The sequence below is a fragment of the Garra rufa genome, chromosome 2, assembly GCF_049309525.1.
Source record: "Garra rufa chromosome 2, GarRuf1.0, whole genome shotgun sequence".
Taxonomy (NCBI): Eukaryota; Metazoa; Chordata; class Actinopteri; order Cypriniformes; family Cyprinidae; genus Garra; species Garra rufa.
Genome location: NC_133362.1, coordinates 30,970,602 through 30,982,097, shown reverse-complemented (window position 1 = coordinate 30,982,097; position 11,496 = coordinate 30,970,602). Strand labels below are relative to the sequence as shown.

Genomic DNA, 11,496 nt, shown 5'->3' with positions numbered 1-11,496 from the left:
TGGAGAATGAGCCTATTTCCAAAAAAAGTGGAGTGTTCCTTTAAGGCTTGTTAATAATTGGCCACTGTTATGATTGGCTTACAACATTGTATAGGAAACTGTATCAACACCCCCTTGCTATTGCATGTGTGTGTTTTGGCAACATGATCAAAATAAAACGTCATTTGCAGACAAAGCATTATGAAACCATTTACTTATAGTTTATGATGAAGCTGCAGTCAGATCTAGTACTGCTTATTTTTTCAACAAATGTTTCTTTGTGAACTCTCCATGACACTGTGCCTCGTTTACAAAACAAAATGCTCCAGGATGCCATTAAAAATAAACCATCCACTTGTTCCTTACGCTGGGAATCTTTTTATATCTGTACAAAGACATGAACGAGCTGTTTAAACCAAATGCGTCAAAGCTAACGTTCTTTCACTCCATTTGTCCTATTGACGACAGACCAAAGTGCGTGCACTATGTTAGAAAGCGAACGCGCATCTGTATACTGTATCCAGTGTAGACATGATAGTGGCAGTGATTGCAATTTCTATTTGATTTTGACGCGACACTCGCATTCAGCTTAAAGCTGCGTTCACACTAGCAGCCACTTTTGTCTTTTGGTTGCCTTGACAGCGAATCAGGTTTCCTGCGGCTAAATACAAACATTTTGGAGGCAAAAGACTAATATAATACAAATACAAATTAAATCCATACAAACAAACAAAAATGAATGAGAAGCAGAGCCTACTTTTCTATTGTGTATGTTTATCTACGGAGAACGATCACATGAGCTCAACCGTCTTCTTTCCTATTAGCAGTCGCTCCAGAAAGTCGCTCTAAATTTGCATGAAGGTGAAGGATTCTGAACTTTGTCACGTGGCCAAAGTTCAATCGGCAGCTCTCATTTGAAATGAATGGGATTGCGTTGCTTTGTCGCTTGTAGTGTGAACGGGGCTTAATCAAGCGTCAAGCCGTTAAAGCGACTGAATGCCAGTGGGCGGGGCCTATGGTGAGAAGATGACTATTGGCCAATACCTTGCTCTTATGCAAATGTTTGTGCCAGGATGATGTCATCTTGCATCTCAGATCCAAACGAGCCGTTTTGGAGCTTGATTAAATAAATGCTTAGTTTATAATGAAAAGGAAGTTTTAAGCTATTAATTGTATTATTGGTGCAAAGTTGTCTTATATGTCAAATAATCAAGTCAAATTTGATTTCTTATGTCATGACCAACAAGATAGTTCATTGTAAACATTTAATTTCGAGAAAAAAAAGATCACTTTTTTTTTTTACATATGAATATAAACATAAGCTCTATTAGTTCATAAATCCATTTTTGAATGCAACAATTTACATGAATGGTTTGGTATAATAGTAAATTTATTCTGATTCTGTTAAAAAAAAAAGGCTTGTTGGCAGTTAACAGTTGACAGTATCTAAACTATATAAGTGATTTGAAATAACTGACAATTGACTTTATTTATAAAACATAAGATGTTTAAATCATTCATATATCTATTTTGTATGTAAATTAACCCACTAAACTGAATGGTTCAGTATAATTTAAACAGAAAATTCAACAAACAACAAATATTCTCATTACTAAAGTGAGAGTATCTACACTATGTACTATATACTCTAGTAACTATAATACTAACTAATCATTCACACACATTTCTTATGAAGCATGTCGCGAAAGATGGAGGTATATTTGTAGAAGATGAAGCACAGTATGATGAGTGAAATGAAGAATGGGATCAAAAACTTATAGTGGGTCAAGAGCTGATCAACCCTGTGAAGAAATCAGATTATTGGTTTAAATCATTTGCTTTTTTTAAGATGAGGAATAACAGGAGAAATTAATTGCTTACATTGAGATTCCATATGTCTGGACTGCAAATACAGCACGAAGATCACAAAAGCTAAGAGGAAGGAAATAAAAAAATAGTTCTCACAAACAAGCATCAGGTTTCTTACTTCAGGTGGTCAAGATCATCAACTACAAATTCTAAACTGAAAACTATCTACAAGATATTAGTATTTAACCCCAAAACCAGCGCCAGTGATACATCCCAAAAATTAAAGACAATGGGTCTTGTTCACTAACGGTGTTCAAAATCTGCATAACTTTTTTTAACAAATTAACATCGCGATGATAAAAACTGTCATCATTTTGTTCTAAACCAATATAAGTGCTTTCTTCTTTTGAGTACAAAAGATAACATTTAAAAAAAAAATACTATGGAAGTCAATGGCTACTGTCAACTGTTTGAGTAACATCATTCTTCATAATAGCTTGTTTTGTGTTCAGCATAAGAAAGAAAGTACAGGTTTGGAACAACTTAAGGGTGAGAATGACAGAATTTTCAATTTTGGATTATTTAAATGGATAGTTCACCCAAAAATGAAAATTTGGTGTTTATCTGCTTACCCCTGGGGCATCCAAGATGTAGGTGACTTTGTTTCTTCAGTAGAACACAAACAAAGATTTTTAACTCAAACCGCTGCAGTCTGTCAGTCATATAATGCCAGTCAATGGGACCCATGGCTTTGAGAGTCAAAAAACATACACAGACAAAACCAAATTAAACCCTGCGGCTTGTGACGATACATTGAGGTCTTAACAAACGAAACAATCGGTCTGTGCAAGAAACTGATCTCTGATCCACCGCAATGTCCAACGGTCCTGAGCGGTTCACAACATAGACGCATGCGCAGAAGCTATGTGTCGCTCGTATACACGCTTAAAAATAAACATGCTTTAAAAGGTTCTTCACAGCGATGCCATAGAAAAACCATTTTTGGTTCCACAAAGAACCATTCAGTCAAAGTCAAAATGACTGAAGTTATGGTTGCTTGCTCTTCGTCACGCGTCGGCTGTTGTAGACACACTCAGGACAGTTGGACATTGCGGTAGATCAGAGGTAAAAAATGATATAAATACTGTTTAGTTTCTTGCACAGACCAATAGTTTGGTGTCTTAAGACCTCAATGTATCGTCACGAGCCGCAGGGTTTAATTTGGTTTTGTCTGTGTATGTTTTTTTGACTCTCAAAGCCGTGGAGCCCATTGACTGCCATTATATGATTGACAGACTGCAACGGTTTGAGTTAAAAATCTTTGTTTGTGTTCTACTGAAGAAACAAAGTCACCTACATCTTGGATGCCCTGGGGGTAAGCAGATAAACATCAAATGTTCATTTTTGGGTGAACTATCCCTTTAAGAACTAAGTCATGTGTGTATGCATGTTATAAATTACACTAAAATGTTTCCTGGGAAGTTTTTCTTTGTGTATACATATAAATAATCGATGTAATCATTAGTAAATGAGACCCATTGTCCCTTTCAGTTAACACAAATGGCCTTTATAATATTTATCTTTAAGAGTTATTTAAAAAGAAAGAGACATGCACCTGTAATTCGGATCCACAATCTTTAGATTGAAAACATAAATAGCATTGTGTTCTTCAGAAAAGGAAAGATAATTCTTGGAACTCCTATTCATGATTTCATAGGGTTGGTCAAGGTTTCCTAGTTTTTCAGCATTGTCAACAAAACAGCTCCTGTAATTCTGAAACAGATAAAGCATATTCTTTTTGTTTCATTGCTAATAAACCACATGAAAACTAAAGTGAGATAAAGCTGTAAACGACACCCACATGAGGTCCCCAGGCCTCTTCAGGACGCTTCTCATCAACTAGCATAGATTTCCAGGTTTGGGCCTCATGAAGGCAGGCTACCTACAGAGCCAAAAAAAGGTTTTGGGTTTCTACAACAACATAATTCTGAACACACACACATCTGAGGCATATTACCTGACGCATGGTCGCATTGAAGTAATAATCTTTTCGATTATAATTCTCCCACACTATGAAGTCGGCATCAACACTGCGCACAAATGTCTCTCCATCATACCTAAAGAAAATAAAAATACCAGAACACATTATATGTGACCCTGGACCACAAAACCAGTCATAGGGGTCATTTTGAAATGGATGATTTATACATTATAATAAATAATATTTTGAATCAGATTAAATAAGCTTTCCATTGATGTATGGTTTGTTAGGATATAACAATATTTGGCCGAGATACAACTCTAAAATTCTGGAATCTGAGGGTGCAAATAAAAACGTATCCATACAATGTATTTTTGGTTATTGCTACAAATATACGTGTACTACTTATGACTGGTTTTGTGGTCCTGGGTCAAATATATTGCACATTGTATAACAAATGCAATACAATAATAATCTACTTCCTCACAGAAATATGCAATCCTCACGATTAACAATATGACTCACGCTGTTTTACTGTAATGTGCTAACTGTATGTGACTCATTTTTCTAGTTGTTTCAAAAGGTTTAATTTAATTTATGTACTTGAGAGTCTCATTGTGCTTTTGTCTTACTCACAGTTCGATGTCTGGCCGAAATTCATCTTTGTAGTGGATTCTCAACACACAGCCAAAGCTTTTCCAGTCATAGAACACAAGCTGTGAGACATTAGAGAACTCATGACTATCACCAGTTGCCTCACATGTATTTCACGGGGATAAATAGTGATCTACCAGCCTGTTTTTTATAGCACTGGTTATCACAACATGTTTTGTTTTGTTTGTTGTATAAATCTGTTATATGACTCTATGACAAAAAGAACACTGTGCTTCAGTGATGCTGATTAAATTACAGCATTAGTATCTACAGATTCTCACCAGATCCTTTGATGAATTACTAAGCACAAATCTGTAAAAGACCAGTTGAAAAAATAATTAGGCAGGACTTAATCAAATTCAATGTATTCTATTATCAAGCATCATGTTTTTAGTGGATATTACCCTGGAATAGTATAATTGTCAAAAGTGTGCATCTGACATGGAGTTCTCTGTGGTCTACAAAGTACAACACAATAAAAATAGGTCTGGTCAAAAAGTTTTGTACTGCTACAGTAGATGGCCGTAAAATAACATAAATTATATTGTTAGATAATCAGATAACACTTACTTTATAACACGAATGTGTCTGTTTGGTGGGCAGCCCACAAAGAAATGGGAAATCTAAAAATGTAAGACTTATTGAGTGCTATAGTATTATACAGCTTTCTTATCAGCAAAAGTTTTTTTTTCCACAAATAAGAAAGCAACCAAAAAACTTACCCGATGTTTGGGCAGATTGCATGAATTATCAATCTGGGTTGGTAGTAGCTCCATAGAGACTATATCACTTGAGTTCCAGCTGTTTTTCATTATATGAGAGTATGGTTGTTATGATAGTTAAGACTAGTTGTCTTAACTAATATGTGACCCTGGACCACAAAACCAGTCTTTACTAGCACAGGCATATTTGTAGCAATAGGCAAAAATACATTGTATGGGTTAAAATAATTGACTTTTATGCCAAAAATCATTATTAAGTAAATATCATGTTCTCTGAATATATTTTGTAAATTTCATCCAGTAAATATATAAAAACATAATTTTTGATTAGTAATATGCATTGCTAAGAACTTTATTTGGACAACTTTAAAGGCAATCTTCTCAGTATTTAGATTTTTTTTTGTACCCTCGGATTCCAGATTTTCAAATAGTTGTATCTCAGCCAAATATTGTCCTATCCTAATAAACACAATGCAATGGAAAACTTATTTATTCAGCTTTCAGGTGATGTATAAATCTCAGTTTCAAAAAATTGACCCTTGTTACTAGTTTTGTGGTCCAAGGTCTTTTAATGGTTAAATTGGTCTCTACAAGAAACTTTCATTGATGTGCCATTAAAAAAAGCACTCACATGAGATCAGAGTTGTTAGTGATGTCTCTGTAGTCTGCATCCTGATAAATGGTAAAGGTCTGGAGAAGGAACAGAGACTGTTAATAAATATGCACAGGCAATATGCTTATATAAGCATCATGAAGAACTGACTACCTAAATAGTATTTTAAACAGTTCAATGAAGGCTTGTCCAGACCTTGTTTGTTGTATCCAGATGGTGCACACTCTCAAATTGGGTGCTTTCTGTGATGTGCAACACATGGTCTTTGTTCCTGCTTAGTGTCACATTAATGTTTTCACCTTCATGGTTGACTATCTAGAAAAACACAAGAAGCAGTCCGCTTTTATTTTCCACTCTTAAAAATACAAATATTTGAGTTGCATCTATGGCTCCACAAAGAACCAAATCTGGAATTTTTGGGTGAACTAACCCTTTGTGGCGTCTTTGTGAGTAAATCAAGGGATAGTTTACCCAAAAATGAAAATTCTGTTGTTAATTACTCACCCTCATGTCGTTCCAAACCTGTAAGACCTTTGTTTATATTTGGAACACAAATTAAAGATATTTTTGATGAAATCCAAGCTTTCTGACCCTGCATAGACAGCAACACAACTACAATGTTCAAGGCCCAGAAAGGTAGTAAGGACATCATTAAGATAGTCGACTGTATGCAACAATTTCTTCTCTTCTGTATCAGTCTTCAACACAATTTCAGGAGAGTATCACAACACGTTATGTTTGTTTTCTTTGTGCACAAAAAGCATGAGAAAGCTCTTGGATTTAATCAAAAATATCTTAATTTGTGTTCCAAAGATGAACAAAGGTCTTACGGGTTTGGAACGACGTGAGGCTGAGTAATTGACAGAATTTTAATTTTAGGGTGAATTATTGCTTTAACATCCATTAAACCATTCCATTATTTTGGTAACTTCTCTTGTGATGTATGAACTAGGTCTACTCCAGCTCACCTGGGCCCACAACTCAACGCCCTCTCCCTTGTCGATGTAGTAGACAGGCCTGTTCATGTTGTGTGTGAAGCCAATATAGGGACAACCGTGGACCTCCCCTCGCATGGCACTCCTGATCTCCATCTGCAAAGGGTACTTCTGTACATGCAGACCTGTGTCTAACATTGTCAGCATAGTGATTTGCTCCTTCTGGTTTAGGTAGAGCACCACAGAACGTTCAGGGTCATTCCAGGTAGGCAGCCGAAACAGTTTATTCATGCCGAATTTACAGAAGAACAAAACATTGTTCTCCATCTTCACCAGCATGTTCCGTGAGTGGTCTGTAGAGAATAGTCATGAGGTAAATGCACATTTTATTTTATGTAAACTAGCTTTATTCTTCAATCAAACTCTTATTAGAGATTCAAATCAAGCTTATTTGAATCTCAAATGTATTTTGAAGGAAATACAACTGCTGGCACTTCTGATAAACTCACTCACCCATGACCACGTGATGAATGTGGCTACCACTGGCTTCTTGGCTAATACTGGAGGAATCCATTGTTTGCAGGTAACGCCATTCACTATCATTGTGAAAACTATAAAGCATAGTGTCTTTGTTCCACACTAGCAGAGTTTCCATAGCTGCGCTGACAAAGAGCATCTGAAATGGCCCTTGGAGAACATTCTTACTCCATAAAGTTCTGTTTCTCCAGATGCCTTCATTCTCATAGGATGTGAGCAGGGAGAGCTGCACAGAGTCTGTGTACATCACCAGTGCACTCAAAGATGCGGGATGGGATCCAAATGCAGCAGTAAGGATGGTGGCAGTTGTGGGAAGACTCAGTATGTTTGACATGTAGCTGCTATTAGTCCTCCAGTCCAGAGATTTCCCACCTTTATATATCTCATGGTCTGTCCATGCTAGAATTGTGGCAAGTTCAAACTCCTATACAAGTGAAATTCAAGAGATAATATTAAGATATTAAAAAAACTACTCAAGTGATTTTTACACATGGGAGACACTCACTTGTAAGGGGTAGTGATCTGCACAATGAGTCCTTAAACTCAGGCCTTTAACCCCTTCATCCAGCAGTTTCACAGGATTCCTTCTCAATATTCCATCCTCATGGTCCCTCCAGAAAAGAGCATCTCCAATGCGGAAAATAGAGCCATTCTCCAACACGACGGCATCAGAAACAATGTAATAACCCTCATCAGGTGTTAGCAATTCTCCAGGATTAACCTTTATCTCCTTATAACTGAGGAAAGCATTTTTAGTCATGAATGTGCCTTTGTCAGACAGGAGCAAGGCTCGGTGAGGGGTACATGCACCCCATACTATTGACATTGGACTACCAGTTGTCAGGCGTAGGGAAACCTCTTTGTCGCCATATGGTTTCTCTGGGGATGTCCCGTAAAAGACATGTTGACTGGAAGCAACAGATTTTCCATGGAAAGACACTGACTGACTGATTATGTGAAAATGATGATATTCGTGGTCATCAAAAAGACGAGCCTCCCAAAACCTGGAATAAATCATGATTGTGAAAAGTTGCTATGATATTATACAGGTCACTGTTGTAAATATATTTATCGAACATTAATTAATATATTTTAAAAGTGAGTAAATGGAAAAAGGCTGACTCATAAACAGAAGTGAACCACATTACCCTTGATTTGTAAAATAACTCTCGATTGTCTGAGGGAATGAAGACAACTCGAGGACTGCAAACTCTCCACCAACAAGTAAACGCTTAGTAAGATATCTGAAATACTGGAAAGGTACAGAGATATACAGTTGAAGTCAAAAGTTTACATAAACCTTGCAGAATCTGCAAAATGTTAATTATTTAACCAAATTAAGAGGGATCATACAAAATACATGCTATTTTTTATTTAGTACTGTCCTGAGTAAGATATTTCACATAAAAGACATTTACATATAGTCCACAGGAGAAAATAATAGTTGAATTTATAAAGATGACCCTGTTCAAAAGTTTAAATACACTTGATTTTTAATACTGTGTTTTTACCTGAATGATCCACAGCTGTGTTTTTTTGTTTACTGATAGTTGTTCATGAGTCCCTTGTTTGTTCTGAACACAAAAATACTGTAAAACCAAAGAATTTGTGGGACCTGAGGGATTTTTCTGAATAACAGCGGGTAGTTTAACTGTTCAGGACAAACAAGGGACTCATGAACAACCATCACTGAACAAAAAAAAAAAAAACACAGCTGTGGATCATTCAGGTAACAACACAGTATTAAGAATCAAGTGTATGTAAACTTTTGAACAGGGTCATTTTTATAAATTCAACTATTATTTTCTCTTGTGGACTACATGTAAATGTCTTTTATTTGAAATATCTTATTCAGGTCAGTACTAAATAAGAAATAACATGCATTTTGTATGATCCCTCTTATTTTGTTAAAATAATTAACATTTGTATGATTGTATGACTGTATGACAGGTGTATGTAAACTTTTGACTTTAACTGTATCCTCAGGCACTTACAATTATCATTGCACAACTAAAAATTTATATAGGGTTTTTTAAAAAGAAGACTTACATCAGAGGGACTCTTTGCTGTGTTGTTGATTTCAGCCTCATCTGCTTGGTTTGGATCAATGATCCATATTCTGACAGTCTACAGTACACACAAAACAGCATCATAAACCACATGGTCTTGATTAAGGGAACAGTTCAACCTGCATGGGACACAGATCTAATAAAGGTTTCTGATTAGACTAAAAGTCTCACCTGTGAATCACGTTCAGAGGCATTTCTTATGGACATGGAAAAAAAAAACTTTAGCAAAGATATTTCTCAAATATTTTCTCCCTTAAGCAATTCTTGTCATTTTGTAGTGTAATAAAAGCTGAAAGAAAAAACCTGAGCAAAGGAATAACAGCATACCACGCAAGCCTGAAAAATGAGTCACTTATATAAATATGTCGCTCTTCTTCTTTTTCTGTAGACACATCCTGCAATGAAATAATGAAATATTTGAAAATGCTTATTGATGAAAAGAAAATGTGAAACCTGCTGATATATTTGTGTATGTTTGTGTGTACTTACAGAAACGAGTGGCTTTACAGCATGAAATCCAGGGGTTTTGCACCACATAACAGCATGCGATGAGCTATTGGATCATTTATTTTAAAGAAATACATTTTGATTTAATCGATTAGACATGAATACATATTATTAAAGCTATACATTATAAAGTTATTATATTTATAATAACAATAAAAGTGAATTACCCCTTGTTATTAACATCACAATCTTCAGGATATTTCCACTCTAAAAAAGAGGATCCTTCGTACTCTAAAAAAATCTGAATTAAACATAATATTTGTGGTTTATTGTGTAAATGAAACTACACTACCAGTAAAAAGTTTTTTAACAGTACGATTTTTAATGTTTTTTAAAGAAGTCTCTTCTGCTCACCAAACCTGCATTTATTTGATCCAAAGTACAGCAAAAACAGTACAATTTGAAATATGTTACTATTTAAAATAACTGTTTTCTATTTGATAAAATGTAATTTATTCCTGTAATTTCAAAGTTTTAGCATCATTACTCCAGTCACATGATACTTCAAAAAATATTCGAATATTCTGATTTGCTGCTCAAAAACATTTATTAATATTATTAATGTTGAAAACAGCTGAGTAGAAATTTTTCAGATTTCTTTGAACAGCATTTATCCGAAATAGAAGCTATTTAGCTTTAGAATGGTATAGTGTACAATGTTACAAAAGCTTTTTATTTCAAATAAATGTTGATCTTTGGATCTTTCTATTCATCAAAGAATCCTGAAAAAATGTACTCAGCTGTTTTAAATATTGATAATAATAATAATTATAAATGTTTCTTGAACAGCAAATCAGCATATTAGGATGATAATTACTAAAGACTGGAGTAATGATGCTAAAATGTAGCTTTGATCAAAGGTATAAATTACATTTTAAAATATATTCAAATAGAAAACAGTTATTTTAAATAGTAAAAACATTTCACAATAGTACCGCTTTTGCTGTACTTTGGATCAAATAAATGTAGGCTTGGTGAGCAGAAGAGACTTGAAAAAAACATTAAAAATATTCTGTTCAAAAACTTTTGACTGCTAGTGTACATGCTCATTTTTTGTTTTACCTCTGTTTTTATATTGGTGGTAAGAAAACCGACCAACTTGCAAGAATATACAATAGCAACCACCAAAATATAATTACAGAAATTAGAACATCAGAAATAAATAGACGAGGATGATAATACGGTCGGTGTATAAAATAACTGTAGTCACTGTATTTTCTGTAAGATTATGTTGACTTACATTACTGTCTACGATGAATAACTGTTTCTCCTCCAAAGTATTCTTGTATCTGATATAACAAACAGTAACAGCAGTCACAAATACTTTACATATCAACACATATAGCTTAGCTTCATCAATGGAGTTTAGTTAGTTAATAATTTACCTCCAAATTCCGACGACAGTTTGAAAATATATCAATAAAACATATGTTAACACCACCCCAAATCCAAACATCTTATTCCACTGTGTTTTTCCGTTGTTTTGTGTAACTAAAAAGCTTAGGCTAAGGGCGATTATCTGTAATACTCTCTTTAGACTTCCGGTGTCGCTGTTTCCCATTGCATACCAACAAACTGCACCGTCGACGGTTGGAAGTTTACGTTTAAACAAACAAATTATGAATAAACACAGTTAGGAAATGTTATACACAGGCCTATATGTTGTTTGTAATATGTTGTTTGACACAAC

At 34.9% G+C, this 11,496-nt stretch overlaps 1 protein-coding gene across 3 annotated transcripts; it reads right to left on the bottom strand.

Moving 5' to 3' along the window:
- Window positions 1–1,168: 1,168 nt before the first annotated feature.
- Window positions 1,169–11,460, bottom strand: LOC141325420 (cation channel sperm-associated auxiliary subunit epsilon-like). Of its 3 annotated transcripts, XM_073834090.1 has the most exons (23): window positions 11,192–11,460; window positions 11,047–11,095; window positions 9,974–10,047; window positions 9,789–9,852; window positions 9,603–9,694; window positions 9,471–9,495; window positions 9,280–9,357; window positions 8,379–8,482; window positions 7,736–8,234; window positions 7,207–7,654; window positions 6,727–7,046; window positions 5,954–6,073; window positions 5,777–5,835; window positions 5,146–5,224; window positions 4,994–5,046; window positions 4,828–4,881; window positions 4,705–4,735; window positions 4,406–4,485; window positions 3,806–3,905; window positions 3,650–3,730; window positions 3,404–3,561; window positions 1,861–1,911; window positions 1,169–1,781 (listed from the first exon to the last, which is right to left on the bottom strand). In XM_073834090.1, the coding sequence occupies exons 1-23, from the start codon at window positions 11,365–11,367 to the stop codon at window positions 1,655–1,657; spliced, it is 2,922 nt and encodes a 973-aa protein (XP_073690191.1). In that variant the 5' UTR covers window positions 11,368–11,460; the 3' UTR covers window positions 1,169–1,654. The 3 variants fall into 3 exon arrangements, with proteins under 3 accessions (XP_073690191.1, XP_073690192.1, XP_073690193.1); XM_073834091.1 differs by lacking the exons at window positions 8,379–8,482; window positions 9,974–10,047; window positions 11,047–11,095; window positions 11,192–11,460 and having other exon boundaries at window positions 9,789–9,846; XM_073834092.1 differs by lacking the exons at window positions 8,379–8,482; window positions 9,974–10,047; window positions 11,047–11,095; window positions 11,192–11,460 and having other exon boundaries at window positions 9,627–9,694; window positions 9,789–9,837.
- Window positions 11,461–11,496: the final 36 nt, after the last annotated feature.